This window comes from Bos grunniens, chromosome 26 (assembly GCF_055505025.1).
Source record: "Bos grunniens cultivar Pamir isolate PY7600 chromosome 26, Bosgru_T2T1.0, whole genome shotgun sequence".
Classification (NCBI taxonomy): Eukaryota; Metazoa; Chordata; class Mammalia; order Artiodactyla; family Bovidae; genus Bos; species Bos grunniens.
The window spans coordinates 1,109,055-1,129,738 of record NC_141190.1 but is presented as its reverse complement, the minus strand read 5'-3'; the positions used below and the strand labels follow the sequence as shown (position 1 = coordinate 1,129,738).

At 37.1% G+C, this 20,684-nt stretch overlaps 1 protein-coding gene across 2 annotated transcripts; it reads left to right on the top strand.

The window, feature by feature from the left end:
• Positions 1-731: 731 nt before the first annotated feature.
• On the top strand, positions 732-18,913 carry CISD1 (CDGSH iron sulfur domain 1). 2 transcript variants are annotated; one of them, XM_086377889.1, is made up of 5 exons: positions 732-885; positions 2,948-2,964; positions 7,337-7,431; positions 8,474-8,679; positions 18,508-18,913. In XM_086377889.1, the coding sequence occupies exons 3-5, from the start codon at positions 7,392-7,394 to the stop codon at positions 18,595-18,597; spliced, it is 336 nt and encodes a 111-aa protein (XP_086234015.1). In that variant the 5' UTR covers positions 732-885; positions 2,948-2,964; positions 7,337-7,391; the 3' UTR covers positions 18,598-18,913. The 2 variants fall into 2 exon arrangements, with proteins under 2 accessions (XP_086234015.1, XP_086234016.1); XM_086377890.1 differs by lacking the exons at positions 2,948-2,964; positions 7,337-7,431.
• The last annotated feature ends 1,771 nt before the right edge of the window (positions 18,914-20,684 follow it).

The window sequence follows — 20,684 nt, the reverse complement described above, 5'->3', positions numbered from 1 at the left end:
GGCAGCCTTCGAACACCCTTTAAGTAATCCTATCTTCCTCACCAAATTGGTGCCTCTAAACAACTTATAACAAGTTATAAACAACTTATTCAAAAAATTTTGAAACCAACACTAATTTCAGACTGTAGAAGATAGGAAATAATCTTAATTTTTTTTAAGTGAGCACGTTTTTTAAAAGAAACGAGCAGGATGTTTTTTATTTCTCTCTCTCTCCCACTGGACCCTTAGCGCAAGTTCCAAGATGCTCCATAGATGGAGAATTGTGTCGAAATCAGGAAAAAAAAAAAAAAGAGGGGGTGTGCACACCGGGAGCGAGGGGGAGATTCTGGGATGGGACACCACTGTTGGTTCCTGTGTTTGGCATTTCAAATGAAAACTGGATCTGGCCTTACAAGTACCAGACTAAGCAAGAAATTTGGGAGTGAAATCTTGGATATCCGTCTATGGCAAGTGTTATATCAGCACATACAATCTGCCCTCGTAAATCCACCTGGGAGAGACATAAAACCTGGCCCGGACTCTCTATTCCAAAGGTAGGTCCGCTGGGCTCCAGGACCAAACCCCTCAGGATTGCGCAAACTCAGTTGCTACCTCTCTTAGTCTCTTCCTCCTCCCTCCTCTTGTGGCTGTCAAATTCCGTACTCAACACTTCCTAAAGGTCCGGGACTAAGCTCCGCGCATGCTCAGTATCAGCCCGGGTGCTTAATACACACGTGCTGACGGACAGTCGCGGCGCCTGCGCGGTAGCTGCCTGGAGTCAGTGCCCTTAGGACGGACGCCTGTCGCACCTTGACTCCTGCTGTCCGCGCGAGCCGGTTTGTGCTCACTGTCCTGTGCACACCCTTGCAAGCATCGGCGCCATGAGTATGACTTCCAGCGTACGAGGTGAAGTGGGGCATGGGAGTGGGTGCCGCTGGCGGCCTGCGCACTGGTTGCAGCTTACTCAGCACCTCCTTGGACTGATACAGCTGCCGTGCGTTCCCGCCAGTCCTGTAACCTTGAAATACAGAAGGGCAAAAGCTCCGCGGGCCTGCAGGCTCCCCGGGCCGCATGGGGCAAGGGGGTGAGATCAGGCTACGATCGCGGGGCATGAGTGCCGTGGGAGCCATGCGTGCCGTGGGAGCCATGCAGGTATCTACCCAGGTCTAGACCTCGTTTCCCCTAGCTAGCTAAACCCTAAATCCTAATGATCCCACTACGCTGCTAGCTTTTCTTGTTCTCCCCTGAAACTCCTGTTAGGTCACAGGGCTTGGGGAAAAAGGAAAGGTGAAAACAAAAGCAAAAAAACAAACAAACCAAAAAACCCTTCCCCCTTCTCAAGGTTTAAATCACCGTGGAGCGAAAACGTGGATTTCCTGCAGCTCTCAAGCTATGCATGACTAATCACATCTTAGTTTTGCACATTTTTTTTAAAAGGAAGAAACCCAATCCGAGGTCTTCAGTTTTACCAGTTTGGGTTTTTTTTTTTTTTTTTTTTTTTTTCAATTACGCCTCTGGCATCTGGCGCTCGGTGGCGGTAGTCCAGGAGAGAGGATTGAAAACAGTTCGTTGAGCCTTCACGTTTCTCAGCCTTGCTTCCCTAGTGCTGGTACCTAGCTTTCTGAAATGTTACTTCACAGAAGGTCCGATTAAAATTAAGGGACTTTCTAGAAGTCAATTAATATGGAGCTTCACTTTATAGCAACTCTTAGTGGTAGTATAATTGTCAGTATAATAATGTATACCCGCTGCGTGATAGAAGTGATCTTTGCCCAGATATAAAACACCACACCTCAAGGTTTGGTTCCCTGTAAAAGTAGTTAGGTAAAGAGATTGTCCAGAAGTTAATTTAAAATAGCCTTATTGTTTCATGTAGTGCCAGGTTCTGTAACAGATCCCTGGTAACTTGTGCCCTAATTTTGTAATAGATTCTATAAATTGGAGAATTCACTTGTAGCCAAAAGTTACCTAACTGAATGAGAGTGATAACGCATGACATTTTAAAGTTACTATTGCAGTATATAAGAGCTGGTTATTTGCACAACTTATTTTCAAGTTTTGAAAGTTTTTATTTCACCTAAAAGCATAAGGATTGTTGTGAGGACCAAAGCCTTTGTAAATCACCTCTACTTTCACAAATACTGTGCCTTCTTTCACAAATACTGTGGTGTGGCAAGGGACAGATCCATTTAGATCTCAAATTCTCCTACTCTGTTTTTAAACCAAACCTGTTCATTGCTATAGATTGAAAATCAGCTTAAATTTTTTGATTTGGGGGAGGATGATCATGTCATTTCTCAGTTCAGATCAGATCAGATCAGTCGCTCAGTCGTGTCCGACTCTGCGACCCCATGAATCGCAGCACGCCAGGCCTCCCTGTCCATCACCAACTCCCGGAGTTCACTGAGACTCACATCCATCGAGTCAGTGATGCCATCCAGCCATCTCATCCTCTGTCGTCCCCTTCTCCTCCTGCCCCCAATCCCTCCCAGCATCAGAGTCTTTTCCAATGAGTCAACTCTTTGCATGAGATGGCCAAAGTACTGGAGTTTCAGCTTTAGCATTTCTCAGTTAAGTAAGTGAATTATATATATGCTTTATAGTTTGTGTATATATTATATTGTTATAAAGGGAATAGGATGGTATTTGGCACTGGACAGAGGAGCCTGGTGGGCTACAGTCCATGGGATCACAAAAGAGTCAGACATGACTTAGCAACTAAACCCACCATAACAACAAAGCACGAAATAAATAAATGTTAAATAAAAAATAAAAGGGTGTGTATATGCATGCAGAATTCTTGTTTATATTCAGGTAAAAAAATAATGGGTGGGAGACTTCCCTGAGGGTCTGGTGTTTAGGACTCGGGACAGATGGAGTAGCAAATCTCTTAGAAAAAAGCTTCATCTAAATTATTTCATCTGATTGATGATTGTCATTTACAGATTTATTGCTACTTCTGTTTCAGGTATTCCTTTGGAAAAGGTGTGTGGATTCATTACATATTCTAATGTATTGTCTATAGATATAAGATAAAGTCAAGCATGTATCTGCTGATACTTTTTAAGTTGACCTATCTTTATACTTAGAAGTGTCTCTTAATAGTAAGCTGCTGGGGTGGCTCAGATGGTAAAGAATCCGCCTGCAATGCAGGAGACCCGTGTTTGATCCCTGGGTCGGGAAGATCCCCTAGAGAAGAAAATGGAAACCCACTCCAATATTCTTGCCTGGAGAATTCCATGGACAGAAGAGCCTGGCAGACTACAGTCTGTGGGGTTGCGAAGAGTCAGACATGACTGAGCAAATGTCACTCACTCACTTCCAATGCAGGGGTCCTGGGATCCGTCCTTGGTCGGAGAACTAAGACCCTGTATGCCACTCGCCTCACCCATAAATTAAATAAATAAATTACAATAAGAATAATAAAATACATTTTAAAAAATAATGGTTGGGCTAGAAATAAAATGAATGCAGATCAGGTCAGGACATGAATCTGATGGAGGCAATGAGGATGAGTAATTGGAATTGTAATCCAACAATCCCAGTCAGAGACATGGTTTTTGGTACCCACTTTTTTTCTTTACTGATGTATAATTGACATTCTTATACCAAACTTTTTATGTAATGTCTGTGAGTGTGTGTTTGTATGTGTCCATGTCCAATTCTTTGTGACCCCATGGACTATAGCTTGATAGACTTCTCTGTCCATGAAATTTTCCAGGCAAGAATACTGGGGTGGGTTGCCATTTCCTACTCCAGGAGATCTTCCTGACCCAGGGATTGAACCCGAAACTCTTGCATCTCCTGCATTAGCAGGCAGAGTCTTTATCACTGGTGCCACCTGAAAAGCCCCTTTTTATAGGACACCAAATATTTATTGCAGTTTTAGAAACTATAAGAAACATTAAGCAGCTTTCACTGCTACAGAGTCCCCGTTCTCAAATGACTCTTCTTCATACCCAATAGATGACTTCTAGGAAGTTTACTAAACTTCTTGCTCCTCTATATCTCTAAAACTCATTGAATCTGCTCTCATCTTTAATCCCTTTCCTTCTACTTTAAAATAGGTGTTAGGCTATCTGCCTGGTGCTTTGTTATGTAACCCAAACCCTGAGCACTACAATGGAGGTGGTGGTTTAGTTACCAAGTGGTGTTTGACTTTTTGGGACCCCATGGACTGTAGCCCTCCAGACTCCTCTGTCCATGGGATTTTCTAGGCAAGAATACTGGAGTGGTTGCCATTTCCTTCTCCAGGGAATCTTTCCAACCCTGGTCTCCTATGTTGCAGGGGGATTTTTTACCGACTGAACCATCAGGGAAGCCACCACCACTACAATGCATGTAACCAAAACTAATCCTCTGACTGTTACATTGTTGTCTCTTTTATTGAAACTAACTATAATTTTCCATTCCATTTAATCTCAACATATAAAAATACTGCTTGGGTTCAATAGATTTATCGAGTCATTTAAAGGATTTGTTTTTTATCTGAGAAGGAATGTGCAGATCATACTGCAAATAAAGGAGATAGCTCCTATAGGTTATAAGCAATATATAATGAAGCTCCTATAGGTTATAAGCAATAAATAATGAAGGGACTTGGGAGCTATCGATGAAACAAGATTGGCAGAGAATTGATATTTGTTGGAGCTGAGTGAGGGTAAGTGGGAGTTCATTACACTATTTTCTATGTTGATCTGAAGCATTCCATAATGAAGTTTTATTTTTAATCTCAGGAAGTATTTGAATTCCACACTTTGATACTGAAGGATAAGACGAGGCCAAAGAGAAGTCATTTTTATGAGAGCAATGTGATAGTAGGATGGACAGATGGAGTAGCAAATTCAAATTATAAATCTGTTATATCTTTTTATTAAACTAACATTGGACACTGCCTGTACACTGGTCCTGGAAAGAAAAACATTACCAGGCATATCCTACAGATCTGAGAGAGACCCAAGAAAGGCAGAGACTTAAGCACAGCTCCCCTCCCCCTCTCCTGAGGTGGAGGGTACATTCTGATTCCATGGCAGTTGACACTGGTTAGGAGAGAACAGTTTGGGGCCGAAAAGGGGCTAAAGGAAAAGAAGCAGGGTGAGATTTCTGTCTTGGGTTAAAGCAAATGATTCCCACGGTAAAGAAAAGTTAAGAAATGAGTTATAAATGAGGGTATGGGATTTGGGAACAAGTTGATGTTTTCTCTATCTGTAGTTAATACTAAGAAAACCAAAGATTATATACAAAGAATGTAAGCCAAGGGAAGAGTAAGAAAGAGAAGGATTATTTAAAAATGTATTTTTTGTATTTTCTATATTGGCATATGTGATAATTGTGTAGATAGAAAGCATGGTTAAGCAAAGGAAGGATTTGATCTAACTATAGCACTACTTACATTGAGAGAGGCGCACAAAAAAGGGAAGTAAGGATAACTAGAAGAGGCAGAAATGAAGCTCAGGATATTTCTGGACCCCAATTTTGAAAGAATGTCTGAAAGGTGCCAACTGAAATATCTTTAGAAATTAGGTCTTGATAAAATCCCTTGTTTACCCTGAGATTGTGTCTGTTGTTCATAGATGTATACACTATCAAGAACTAAATGTTACTTGGGTTTTGCTTATTGCTTTTATCTGTTTACTGTCTTCGGTTTTCAATTCTTTGTCCATTGTAATTGTTGACTTTGGAATCCATCATTATTCTCATCTATCTCCGTATAGTTTCCTTTTCTCTCTTTTCCCTAGAGTTGCCAATGGCATCCATAGCTTTTTGCCAGAAAGACTGATTCAGGCTGCAGTAATGAAATGATAAAACAGCAACATTTTTCTTATTCTGGGAACTTTTACATCTGTCTCTAATGAGGTTAGAGAATTAGAATTTGGGAAGAGGAGGGAGGGATGGAAGTTGTTTTCTTAAGACCTTATCTAACTCTATGATTCTATCAAACTCATTGGAGCAAATGCAAAGCCATTTCCCTAGCACACATATGGTGCCGTGAAATTTATATACTGTCATAAGTGACCCTCCTTGGGTTAGGTTAACAGAGTACATGTTTTGAGACAAATTAATCCTAGCCAATTGTAGTTGTTTTTCAGTCTCAGACATTTATATATTATGTAGGTGCCATTAGAACAAGTATGTTAGCAATACTTCAAATTTCACCTCCAAAGTAAGTAGTAACTAAGATCAACAGCATTTAGGGAGTTATTTTATTTCAGTCTTTTGGCTGTTTCCCACTTTTAAGTTTGCCCTAAGGATTCAGCATTCAGAAGACATAATTGAATATATACCTTCGAAGCTCTATTTTAGCCCATTTTGTGATGGGTAATTAGCTATTCAGAGTGGCTTTCCCTTAGCTAAGACGTGGATTCCCATACCTCCTGACATTTTATTAAGGGAATTCCATGATTGAAAAAATGCATCAGAAAGGAAGATCTTGAATCAAACTAGAAATCAGAGCTAGTGTCAGCCCTGCTTGGAGTTGCCACAGAATGATACTATGAAGCAGGTAAAATTCAAGGCAGGGAACTCTCCGGCAATCCAGAGGTTAGGAGTCCATGCCTTTATTGCCATGGGCCTGGGTTCAATCCCTGGTCAGGGAATTAAGATCCCATAAGATGCACAGTGGAACCAAAAACAAAAAATATATATCCTTTATCACTGAGGGGAAAAAAAAAAACGTTTGTAATAAAGAAATTTTTTAGCAATTTTTGATTAATGAAATATAGCATTCAAGACAAATCTATACAAGGTGTGTAGCTGAAAATATCTTTCAATGAGGCCAAAGGTTTGAAGCTGTCAAATGACTTATTAACTTTTCGCAGTCATGCAGCACATGGGAAGGGCATAAAGTTAATGTTTGTTTTAGGGGATTATAGCAGGGAGGAATAGAAGGGTTACGTTGCCAGAAAAACAAACTAAATTTTTTCGCAGATAAAAATACTGTGGTTGAAAACAGGAGCCAAGGAACATGCTAATTAGAAACACTTGATAAAAACTAAATTATTAAACAAGCTAGGAGAGAAGACTAAGATAAAAGGAACTAAGTGGGAGAATGGTTATTTCCTTCCATTAGAAGTTTTGTAAGAATGAGCTCCAATTTTATATAAGATACAATTAGATTCAGTGATTACTCACATTAGTACAATAAGAAATTTGACTCAGTAGTGCAAGTAAGCCATACAGTTAATTATTCATTTTATGTTTTTATTTGGCTTTGGAATGTGTTTTTTGTACTTATCTCTCTAGGGCTTTATTTGATAGTCTGGGAACTTATTTCAAACATTGAGAAGATCTGACTCAGGAAATGCTGGGACGCAGTCCAGTGTGTTTATCCTGACCCCTGTTCAACTTTTTCCTGCAGTCCACTCCATGCTGGGACTAGACAACTCTCCTCTGAGGCTGAGGCTAACCAGACTATGCAGCACCCTCTTCTCTCCACAATTCTCTGGAACTGGGGTAGTTGTTAAGTGCTTGGATTTCCAAAGGATCCTTGAAAAGCTACTTTAAAAAAGAATAAATAGATGGCCTATTAGTCAAGCAAATAATTGGGCAGGAAAATGTCATTTTTTTTAAATTTTTTTTAACACTGAAAACATTTTGTATTGAGGTTTAGTCTATTAACAATATTGTGATAGTTTCAGGTGAATAGTGAAGGGACTCAGCCATACAAACAGTCATTAAATTTAAAATGAATTTGTAGAGAATTCAGATCATCCACTACTGGATCATGGAAATTTAGAATTTATTAAAGGAGAATCTAACTAATTATATTAATTATATTTTCTATGAAATTAGTATATTCTGGTTTTTATTTTAATGAGACACTTTGAAATTAAAAAACAAAAAAAATTTGCATGACTTGAAGACCAGAATACTGCTGGATATATTCCTTTGAATGTTTAATATTAAGGCTTGGTTTAATTTTGTCCTTTCTTGCTTTTTCTTTGGATAGCATTTCTCTTTGAAGTTATTCCTTTTTAAATGACTATAGGACCTATTTAAATGAACTCTGATGAGTCATTTTGTTAACATAAGCACCTCCTGATAGTAAGAGGGATAAGGGGTTCTTGTTTGTAATCTGAATTTTTATGGCCTTATTTGTAACCTGAATTTTGTTATGTATCAGTTTTTTTTGCTTTTTTTTTAAGCAATGTGCAGGCTCACAGGTTACTTTAAATCTGTTTATGAACACTTTTAAATGATTACTAAGCCTTGTTTTTCCTTCTCCAACCATGAAATAATTTTTAAGTTTCTCTCTTCTATCTTAATTTAGCTAACATCACTCAATAGAAAATATGCAATTGCCTCCATAAGGGCTGGGGAAAGTTTTAACAAGGGACCACTACACCAGTGTGTTTTGATCATTTTATTAACATTAAAAACCTTTGACTGTTGGGATACTTAATACTCAAAACTTGGATTTCCTGAATGTTCTTGTTAGATTATTAGTATGCATTTTGGTTTTGATAATTATTCCTGTTTTCCTTCCCTATTCTAGTTGAATGGATCGCAGCTGTTACCATTGCTGCTGGAACAGCTGCAATTGGTTATCTAGCTTACAAAAGATTTTATGTTAAAGATCATCGCAACAAATCTATGGTAAACCCTCACATCCAGAAAGATAACCCCAAGGTAGTACATGCTTTTGATATGGAGGATTTGGGAGATAAAGCTGTGTACTGCCGTTGTTGGAGGTCCAAAAAGGTAAGAGAAACAAGTCCTTTATGTCAATGTCATTTTTAATGTAACATTTCTTTTTAAACTATTCTGTCAAGCTGGCATCACCATGAATTGTTAAGATATCTGTTCTTTGGGCTTCCCTGGTGTCTCAATCGGTAAAGAATCCACCTGAAATGCAGGAGACCTGGAGTCCTTGGATCGGGATGATCCCTTGGAGAATGAAATGGCAACCCATTCCAGTATTTTTGCCTGGAAAGTCCCATGGACGGAGGAGTCTGGTGGGCTGCAGTCCATAGGGTCTCAAGAATCAGACACAACTTAGCAACTACACCACCAACACCACCATCCCTTCTTCTTTTCTTTCTCTTTTTAATGGAATCTCTGTTTTCTCTATTTTCTGTGTACCCTTCAGGAATATATTTACTGAAATGTATAACCAACATGCAGTAAAGTTACATCACACCCTTGTTGAGTTAGGTGATTGTAACCATATTCTTCGCCAAAGAAGAAGGAAAAATTCCTTTGCTTATGTTTAGAATTTCCTCCCCAAGTATGTCTTAGTGTCCACTATCCCAGGAAAAGGAGTATGCATCCTAAATAAAAAGAGAAACAAAAAATTAAATAAACTAATAAATAAATACAAAGAGAAATAGGTCTTTTTTTTTTTCCTCTCTCTCTCCTCTTGGGATTTCAAGCTCCTGGATTCTAGGATAAGTTTTGGAAATATCTAGAGATTCATCTGAAACTATCACGACATTGTTTGTTAATTAGCTAGTAGCTCTGTTGGTAAAGAATCCTCCTGCAGCGTAGGAGACCTGGATTCAATTCCTGGGTCAGAAAGATCCCCTGGAGAAGGGATAGGCTACCCATTCCAGTATTCTTGAGCTTCTCTTGTGGCTCAGCTGGTAAAGAATCTGCCTACAATGCAGGAGACCTGGGTTTAATCCTTAGGTTGGGAAGATCCCCTGGAGAAGGCTACGACCCACTCCAGTGTTCTGGCCTGGAGAATTCCATGGACTATACAGTCCATGGGATCGCAAAGAGTCAGACATGACTGAGTCTTTACTTTATACCTCAATAGAAAATAAGTTTTTTTTTAATAAATAAAAATTAAATGCTAGTTTAAAAAAAAAGAAAGAAATATCAAGAGAAACTATTAGAAAATTGCCCCTGAAGATTTCTTACCTAGTACATATGTACTGACCCTGTATCCTAAGCTTTCTTTAAGCTGCAACTCCTATATTTAAATATCTAACACAAGATTTTTTTGTATCTTTTTTTCTTTTGTGAGAATTGCATTTTATCAAGTTCCATTTGGAAGTATCTCTGTGATACCTGCAGCTTCTAGATAATGATGACAGCTAGTGATCTAAAGATGGTAAAATGTTCTTCTAAGGTCATCTTGAAAAGCTTCATACATTGAATGACTTCAGAATTTCTGGTATATTTAGAGAAATATGATGGCATACTGTGTGTACTGCCACTATTTAGCATTTAAATAAAATAGGTTTGATACTATGAGGCCTAAGAACATAGACAATAAAAACGATGTATCTACTTCTGAAACCATGTTGTATCTACTTCTGAAACCATGTTGTATCAGGGACCTCGTCCCACAGTGGAAAGCCATTATCACAAATTACATATTGCAGATAAGGAAAAAGTCACATACCAGGTACTGGAAAGCATATTCTACTTACCCCTTTCTCTGGCTGCAGTTGATGTTGTATAATCCAGTGGTGACACACCACTTAGATTATGTCATTCTGTTTGAAAACTGCTTGATGAACATAAGGAATATGAACCAAAAATTAATAGTCCCATTACAACAAATTGTTCCTTCACAAGAGCACTGTTCATTTGGAGTGTGGGATTGTTTATACATACTCTTGAGGTTGCTAGAAAATAATCCTCAATAATATTCTATAGTCTAGATTTGTGTTTTTTTTTTTAATTAACACCTATAATAGGTTTCATTCTCTAGTTGCTCACCAAGATACAAAAAGTAATATCTTTAGAAATTAAGGAATTTCTAAGTCCAGAGTTGTATTGATTCTTTAGTCAGTGATCTAAAATAGTTCATTTAGCTTCTATTACTAGATACATACATGAGAACACTTGAAATAGTGAAACAGCAGGTGTCATAAATATGTACAGTTGGTGTACTATGAGTGCTTTAAATGAAAGAGCTTGTTACACTGTGGGCTCGAATTTTCTGGAAAGACATAGTGATATCCATAGGAATTCAATTGCCCCCTGGGAAGATGAATCAATGAAGACTCTAGTCTGATCCTCGTACCTGCTTCCTCAAAAGAATAAGTCTGAATCAAAAATCTTAAGTACCAAGGAAACAGTTCACCTCAAACTGGGAGTTGAACCTGTGTGCAGGGTCTCGAACCCAGCCAGAACCCTGCTTGGGACTGTAGCCCATGTGGTAGGGACTAGAGCCCAGTATTCCAATGATCTTATATGGAGGCTTAAGTTCTAGTGGAAGTCGACTTGTTTGCCGTCTTGGACCTGTTTGGTTCTAATCAGTTTGTGTCGTGTCCTTAGGCTACATCATTCTTTTAAAGATTGTGCCCTGCGCCTTTCCCTCCTGTTTCACCTTCGAAAGGAGTTTGCCTCCTGACATGGGGGAGCTCCCTGTCAGGGAGTTCAGACATAAAGTTATACTTAAACCAGAGTGCTCACTGTGGGGAATGAAGAAAAACGAACAGATATATGAAACATTTTGAAGGAAGGATTAGCCAGTGAAGGAAGGATTAGCTGTGAATGATTTGTGTGGAAGACTGAGGGAGGAAAACTGAAGCTCACTGAAGTGTCTTGCTTAAGATAGGATCGTAGGGTTAGACCAGATGGTGCGATCAATGGAAATAAGGAATTCAGAATGAATGGCTGATTTTTCAGGACACCAATGATAAGTGCAATTTCAAAGAGTGACATTGAGGTAACATTTGAATAGAAACATACAGCAGTCTGAAGTGTGGGACTAAAGTTGAGACATCAGGGTTGGAGATAGCAATCAGCAGAACTGTGAGCCAAGTGTAGGAATGCAGCAGATCCTTGGTACAGATAAAAATCAAGGAAGGGCTAAGTAAGAAATCTTTGGAGAATTTTCTGTGTCTTCTAAAAAGGAAAAAGAGTCAAAAAAAGGAGATGAAATGGACACCAGAGTTAAATGAAAACTAATAATATCATGGCTTCAGAATGAAAAAGGGAAAAGTTTCAAAGAAGATTTTGTTATGAACATCAGTGTGTGCAAAAGACAAGGAGGTGAATAGACTATTAAACTAAGACTATGGGGTTAAGCAATTAGGCAATTGACCTTTTGGCATCATTTGAACAGAATAATTAGAACAGGAGCTGTGTCCAAGTTGATTATAGTATGAATGTGTAAATATGACACTGCATGGAAAGAGAAATACGATGACTGCTTGAGTGAAGCTAAGTAAAGAGTGTTTGCTTTGGTTGGGTGTTTGGACTGCAAGGAGATCTAACCAGTTGATCCTAAAGGAAATCAACCCTAAAGATTCATTTGAAAGATGGATGCTGAAACTGAAGCTGCAATACTTTGGCCATGTTATACAAAGACACAACTCATTGAAATTAACCCTGATACTGGGAAAGACTGAAGGCAAAAGGAAAAAGGTGTGGCATAGGATGAGATGGTTAGATAGTATCACCAACTCAATGGACATGAACTTGAGCAAACTCCAGGAGGTGGTAAAGGACAGGAGCCTGGCATGCTGCAGTCCATGGGGTCACAAATAGTCGGACATGACTAAGCAACTGAACAACAGCAACAAAGGGTCAATAAAGCAAATATGGGCTTTTACAAACTAAGATCTCAAGTATTTCAGGAAAAATCACAAATGGACACAAGCTAATGGGTTAAATGTTTCCGTTTTCTCAATGTCTTTTTTCTTTTTAAGCTTGTCTTTTATGTCATTATTAATCCTTTTTGCATCTATGATTTGTCTGTTCTGAATTTTCACTGAAGCTTGGGCACTTTTTATTCCCCCATGAGTGGATTCAGAGATCACTTTGAATGCTTTTCAAATTAGTGGATGTGCTTGTTCTCCAGAAATTTTTGAGAACTCCGCACATTCCTAAGGTTCTTTAAGGTTGTCACACAGGTGTCAAGTCATATATTTACATGTCTATGCACAGAAGGCCTATAACTGATAACTTTGATTAGATGGCTATATTGAGTTTTTATTCAGTAGTTTTTCTTCATATAAATGAGTTTTTATAATATTAATAATATGACAAAATTTAAGCTCCTATCCAAAAAAAAAAAGTTTCATGTGATATAAACTAATTCAATTTTAATTCATTCTTTTTTTATCAAAGTATAGTTAATTTACAATATTGTTTAAGTTTCAGTGTATATGTTTGGCTGGGTCCCTTTGCTGTTCACCTGAAACTATCACAACATTGCTTGTTAATCAGCTATACCCCAATACAAAATAAAAAGTTAAAAAGAAATATTGTGTAAGTTTCAGGTGTACAGTGTAGTGATTCAGTTTTGGGGTTTTTTTTCTTTTTTTGCTGATTATATTCCATTATAGGTTATTACAAGATATTGGATATAATTCTCTGTGCTATATAGTAAATCCATGTTGCTTATCTATTTTTTATGTGTGGTAGTTTGTATCTGTTAATCCCATACTCTTAATTTGTCCATCTCCCCTCTAATTCATTCTTAAGGTACAGTCACTAGTAACCTGTTGTGTGTTTCTAACATTTTGAGCAGTTTTCTCAGACCTAATGAATCAGATCTCTTAGTCATGTTCAGAAATTACATGCTTTTAACATGCTTCATCCCTCCTCTCTTCCCACCCACACCCCGACCCCCTGGTGTGGCCTCTGCTCTTCAGAAACTGGCCTGTTTCATAGTATTTCACAAAAGGGCTATCCCTAAGTAAAGTGAGAGAAAAAGGAGCCAATACAAAGGAAATGATTTTAAAACAACTACAGGGAGAAATCCCATCTGAGACAGTGGTAAGAGACTGGAAGGAAACAAAAGTACAAGCAATGATTTGAGATTCGCCCTTAACAAGAAATAGTCTTTCGAAACAAGGTGAGGGAACCTTGATATCAAAGGAACAGTGTTCAGCAGTCTTACTAGATTCCCACCCACTGAAAGTGAAAGTGAAGTTGCTCAGTCGTGTCCGACTCTTTGTGACCCCATGGACTGTAGCCTACAAGGCTCTTCCCTCCATGGGATTCTCCAGGCAAGAGCACTGGAGTGGGGTGCCATTTCCTTCTCCAGGGCATCTTCCCTGACCCAGGGATCGACCCCGGGTCTCCCGCATTCCAGGCAGACGCTTTAACCTCTGAGCCACTAGGGAGCCCCTTACGCACCTCAAGTAGGTTACATCATTTACTGAGTTATGTGGTGACCATTAGGTAGCCAGGAGAAAGTTTGAACAAGGACCGAAGGAGAAAGCAGACTAAGAAATAAGAGGAAAGATCAGCCACTTCATATCAGGAGCTCAACTGAAATTGAAATGTAACTGGAGAATCATTTTCTTTCCTTTACAACTTCAGAATTTGAGTTGGGGTTTTTTGTTAGTGGTGGGTTTGTTTTTGTTTTGAGGGCCTGGGGTGTGATTATGGAAAGTCTCCATCCCATTAATGGTTAGAGGTGTGTTGCACTGACTCCCTTTCCTCACAGACACAATAGTCTAAACATTGGTTACATTGCTTGCCCAATCCATATGAAGACAGTCTTGTAAAGTCTTAATTTTTTCTTATGTATTTTCCTATTATATCTACTATCTTATGCTTAACATTGCTCAAGTTAAGTATATAAGAATGGTATAAAATGTCATATTCTCTCTTGTAGTCTCAAAGATCTCATTGCTTTTATTTTCTTTCTCAACCAAAGCAAGTTCATTCCTCAGAACAATTTATGGTAATGAGCCAGATTGCCCCAGGCAGCCTCCTTGGAAATTATAATCCAAACTCTAATTAAAAATACAAAGTTTAGAGAAGGAAGATTCAATTTTTTTTTTTTTAATTTTTGCAACTAGAGTAGATAATTCAAGGAGTATTTATTTATCTCCATGTTGAATCTCCCTAAAAACAGAAACAGCTTAATTTGGGATGTGGGAATCAACCATTAAGAAGAAACACATTTTGTGTTTTCTTATGAACATCCTGCCAAGTTTGCTAACTTTCCAAGAGGAGAACAAGGATTTCTAGGATTTTTTCCCCTAAACATTTATTCCCATCTCTTCTCCACACCCTGTATTCTCTAGTTGTAAAGCTGTTTGGGATTTGTAATTTTCTAATTGGGTTAACAAATGATAGGATATTTTCTGGACATACAGAGAATGCAGCCAATTTAATTTCTCAAAGTTTTCTCCAGGATTTGTTAATAAACAAACAGTGACATCTTAGAACAAATTTAGAATCATCTGTGAGCTAAATGTTTTCTCCTTATCAATTTTCTGATTCTTTTAAGTATTAATACTACATGAACTGAATTAAATATACCTTTTTTTTTTTTAATTTCAGCCCTTTGCTTGACATTTTTAACACATTTAAAATTTTAAATGAAAGAGGGCTAATAAAATTCATGTTTTCATTATATTATTATTTAATACAAAACTGCTGTACTTTCTAGATTATGCTCGAAAGTATATATCCACCACATGTTTTCTTTCTCTTTCACAGAAAGGTAAAAAATGAAACAAGACACTTTCTGAAAAACATAAATATTGTCAGATAATTTGCCACTTGAATTTTTGTGCCAATAATTACCATTCTTTAGTTTATACTGTATTTAGAAATATGAGTTAATTTTAATAAATATATTTCATTAATACATATAGCATATTATGAAATTTCTAATCCTTTCTTGAAATAACTCATTTTGGCTCTTTGTTGTTTGTTGGAAAAGAAAAAGTTGAATCTTTTCATCATCTTAAAATAAGAAATCTCTAATAGATAAATACAGAATGCCTAATCTTCACATGAAGTTTGGGAAATTATTCTAATACTAGGTAATATAGGAAGTACTATTAAAAGATGTATTGGCCTCTGAACAGAATGATTTTGAATCCTGAGTTTACATTTTAAAGGAATTCAAAGCTTTATATACTTTTTTTAAAAATGCATAAAAATTAATTAAGAAATAGCCATGATCTACTTATTCACTCCTTTTTTCTGGAGGAGAAACATAAGTGAAAGTCACTCAGTCATGTCTGACTCTGTGACCCCATGGACTATACAGTCCATGGAATTCTCCAGGCCAGAATACTGTAGTGAGTAGCTATTCCCTTCTCCAGGGGATCTTCCCAACTTAGGGATCAAACCCAGGTCTCTTGCATTGCAGGTGGATTCTTTACCAGCTGAGCCACAAGGGAAGCCCTTTGGAGGAGGGGTGGGAAGTATAATTGATTTACAATGTTGTCTTAGTTTACAGCAAAGTGAATCAGTTATACATATACGTATATCCACTCTAGTTTCTTTGCCTGTATAAATTAACCGAGTAGTTAACCTATTTTATATACAGTAGTGTGTATATTTCAATCCTTATTTATGAAAATGGAGGTTTTTTTTTTTTTTTTTACAATGCAAACCTTTTTTCTCACTGTAAAATCACCTGTGTTTGTATATTAAATATATGTCACTTTGAAATGCTGTTCTTTGCTGTGGAATACATTTCCATTTGATTTTTGTATGGCCTGTTTTGTCATCCATGCAAGAAAACCCTGAAAGCTTGAGTTCATCTTTTTGCTGCAAGGACTTGTTTGTAATATGAATATACTGTGCCACATCTTATTGACAGAAACAATTTAAATTTCATATATATCACATTTGTATTGCTACCCCAGGATAGATTTTACATCTAGAAATTTACAATATGATACCTTGAGTTTTTTTCAAGGTAGTTTTTAACTAATTTACTGCCCCTCAGAATTATATACAGATAGTAAAATTAAAATTGAATTTCTTTAATATCAACTAAATATTATTTTAGTCTTAGACACATTTCATCAAGGTTAAAGATTATATACCATCATTGTCTGGTTTCAGGTACTGAAAATTATACTTCCTTGGTGGAGTAATAAGGTGATCTTACTCTTCAGACCAAGACTCCTAGCATTTTACTCTTCTAAATAGGCCCCTTCAGTGGAAGAATGTACCTTATACCAAACAGGGAAGCTAGATTCTAGAGTGAAGGTATGTTCCAGACAAAAAGAATAAAACAAAGATTCTAGGTATCATCATTTGACATGAAATAAAAGTAAAAGGTAAAATATAGAAGGAAAGAAAATAATTTACTGATAATTGTAAAATCCTGAGAAACACCTAAAAACATTGTTGAGTTCTTATTTTTATCATTTAACAATAAAAAGGATATACTTGCAAAAAACAGGTGATATACAGGCACACACACACAAATATATATTTATATATATGTGATATATATCAAGAATAGTCAGATATGAAAATATATACTTAATACCTGTAAAACATATAAAGCAGAAATGTTCATATCAGAAAAATGCATGAGACCTAAGGGTGAAGAACAGAAGAGAAATAGGACTTGGCTGAAAAACTCTCAAGTTTATTTGGAAGAATAAATAGGTAAACGATAAATCGGAAATTTTAACAAAGAAGAAATGTGAAGGAAAACCAGCCCTACCTAATACTGAAGCAATTTTAAACACAGTCATTATCTCGAAGTAGGCTGATGACTGTGATAGTGTGGAACCTATAAATAAGCACTTTATATGTAGACTTAGTTTTGATAAAATTTTAAATAAAGATATAACAATTTGGGAGGCAACCACTTCTAATAATATGGAAGCAACAGGTTCTTAAGTGCTGTTATTAGAACAGCATTTTGCAAATTGCAGTCCACAGAACATGAAGATAATGGACATCAAAGAAGTGTTTGTAAATCCAGTCAGCCTGGGAAATTTGAGGTTAAAATTGTGTGTGTATCTGTGTGTGTTTTTATTGGAGAATAATTGCTTTACAGTATTGTGTTGGTTCTGCCGTACGTCAACATGAATCAGCCACAGGTATACATGTGTCCTTTCCCTCCTGAACCACCCCTCCCAACTCCCACCCCATGTGTGTGTGTTTTTAATAGTAGATCCTCTTTAAAATAATAATATATGTTGTTAACCAGGAGAACTGTATACGTTTTTTGTATATGAAATGAAACCAAATCAGAATATTTTGCAGGACTTCTTAGTTTGCAGAGCTCACTTTGGGAAACACTGTGTTAAATATTTAGTTTTGTCCCCTTTCCTCCCACTGGACACCAAAATGTCTGTTTTATCTAAAATGTGAGATCTTGAAAACAAATGGAAATTTATCACATCTCCAGGAGAAAGAAGTCTCCATGATGGGTGTTAACAAGGGAAATACTGGCTTATTTGTATGAAAGAGAAATTAAGGATATGAACAAATAAAATAAAAAGGGTTGGGGTGAAAAATTGCTATAAAGTTGATTAGCAAGGATAATGAACAGATTGATTTTGAACAAATTATAAACTTAGACTCTTTCCAGTAGATAGGTTAGGGATACAATTCACTAGAAAGGAAATATGACTAGTACATAAACATAAAGAAGGTTTTTCACATCCATAAGCAGATATCACAAATGGAAATGCAGTTAATGATCTGTGTTTTATCCACAAGTCAATTTCTTCCTCCTCCTTAGTGTGTACACTTTATATATGCTCATTCAGAAAACCATCTCTAAGGTAGCCAAGAAAAATCTACTGAGTTATTATGTTATATATGTGAATTAAGTGTCATGCTACTCTGCCAAACATAATACTGATTTTGCAGTTAGACATTTCACATTCTTTCTCTTCCTAGTTCCCACTATGTGATGGATCTCACACAAAACACAATGAAGAAACTGGAGACAACGTGGGACCTCTGATCATTAAGAAAAAAGACACTTAAATGGACAGTTTTGATGCTGCAAACCAACTTGTCATGATGTTTCCTGATTGCTTAATTAGAATGACTACCACTTCCGTCTAATTCACCTCCCCTGGGTTCTAGATGTGTGGTAAACTATAGCTTTCATATTCACGGCATTTGCCTTACATGTGGAACCATTGTGGTGCACATCTGTTGAAACAAGGAAAAACAAAAAACCAATCTCATGGCCTGTGGGTTATTTTGGTCTCTTAAGGATCTGTTTCTTTACATTTAAAACTGACATTAGAATATAGTTGTATGTCAAAGTTAACGAATTAAATTATTCTCAAAATCATGTATGTGCAGATTGTACTTGTAAGTTTCAAAGAAGAATTAATCACAATTTAATATTACTTAGCCTAGAAAGTAAAATGGGTGTGATTAAGCTACATTAATCTCCTAATGACAATCTAGGAAAAGCCTATTGTGACCTTGGTTTTTTTCTTGATCGTAGTACTGATACTAAGAAAATACAGTTTCTGTGTTTTCAATCAAAATGAACTTTGAATGTTAATTCAATTATAAATGGGCCAGGTCAATAATAAAGAGACAGTAACTTCTTTGTATTCATCTTCCTAGATATTTAATCAATCCATTAAGGAAACCAATAGTTGAAATTTAGATCAAAGTAGTAAGAGATTTTAAGTTGTCATGAAGGATGTCTTAAAATGTTATGTTCCAGAATTCTCATCAAGGAGTGGCAAGCACTTGAACTGGGGACACTGAAGGAATTGGAGCACATAATGCCAAGTCTCTTGAACACTAAATACACATCCTTGGCAGAAATAGTGATAATGAGGGTAGATCAAAGACATGGGAAGATTTTTATTTCCTCATTCTCAATCACCAGGCATACAGTTACAAAAGAAGCTATTTTGGAGAGAAAAATAAGAATTATATGCTCTTTTAAATTATATAATCTTAAAAGCAAAACTTTGAAGACAAGTTTTTGTTTATGTAATATTCTTCAAAGACAGACCAGTAACTTTGCGTTTCATTGCTGATTTAGAAAAGAATATGAAAACTGAAGATAATGACAGGAATAGTTTATATATATATATATATATGAAGACGTAGTTGGAAATTGACAAAGTTAACAGTAGTAATCAGTCATGTAGAATCCGGAATTACCTTGGAAGTAACAGGAGTCAGTGAAACCAAACATCAGTGTTATTATATTAAATATGCTCATTGGTATTTTTTAACATATTACTTTGTATATTACAGTAGATAGAGTTGATCCCAAAATTGTGTGTACCAGTTTTTAAGTAGTGCACATGACTTAGTTGAACTTGTCTTCAAAACACATCTTCACAAAATCTAAAGTTACTGAAACTGAGTGGGACCCTGTGGGGCTTTCTCCCAGGCCTTTCTGTCCCCCATTTCTTGTAGGCAAGACTCCAACCATTATGACCTTCCACGAGTTGCAAAGGGTAGATTTGAACAGTTGCAAATCAAGAGAACAGCAGCCAAGAAATCACCTGAGGCAAGATTAAAAGAAGCAAAAAAGCTCATCAAGATTCAGTTCAGTTCAGTCGCTCAGTCATCTCCGACTCTGCGATTGCATGGACTGCAGCATGCCAGGCCTCCCTGTCTGTCGCCAGCTCCCAGAGTTTACTCAAACTCATGTCCATCGAGTCGGTAATGCCATCTAACCATCTCATCCTCTGTCGTCCCTTCTCCTACTGCCTTCAATCTTTCCAGCATCAGGGTCTTTTCAAATGAGTCAGCTCTTCGCCAAAGTATTGGAATTTCAGCTTCAGCATCAGTCCTTCCAATGAATATGCAGGACTGATTTCCTTTAGGATGGACTTGTTGGATCTCCTTGCTGTCCAAGGGACTCTCAAGAGTCTTCTCAACACCACAGTTCAAAAGCATCAATTCTTTGGCACTCAGCTTTCTTTATAGTCCAACTCTCACATCCATATGTGACTACTGGAAAAACCATAGCCTTGACTAGATGGACCTTTGTTGGCAAAGTAATGTCTCTGCTTTTTAGTATGCTGTCTAGGTTGGTCATAACTTTTCTTTCAAGGAGTAAGCATCTTTTTATTTCACGGCTGCAG

Coding starts and splice junctions, on each gene's coding strand:
- CISD1 (XM_086377889.1), top strand. CDS start 7,392: ATGCAGCACCCTCTTCTCTCCACAATTCTCTGGAACTGGG. Junction 7,432..8,473: donor CACAATTCTCTGGAACTGGG/GTAGTTGTTAAG, acceptor TCCCTATTCTAG/TTGAATGGATCGCAGCTGTT. Junction 8,680..18,507: donor GTTGTTGGAGGTCCAAAAAG/GTAAGAGAAACA, acceptor TTCTCTTCCTAG/TTCCCACTATGTGATGGATC.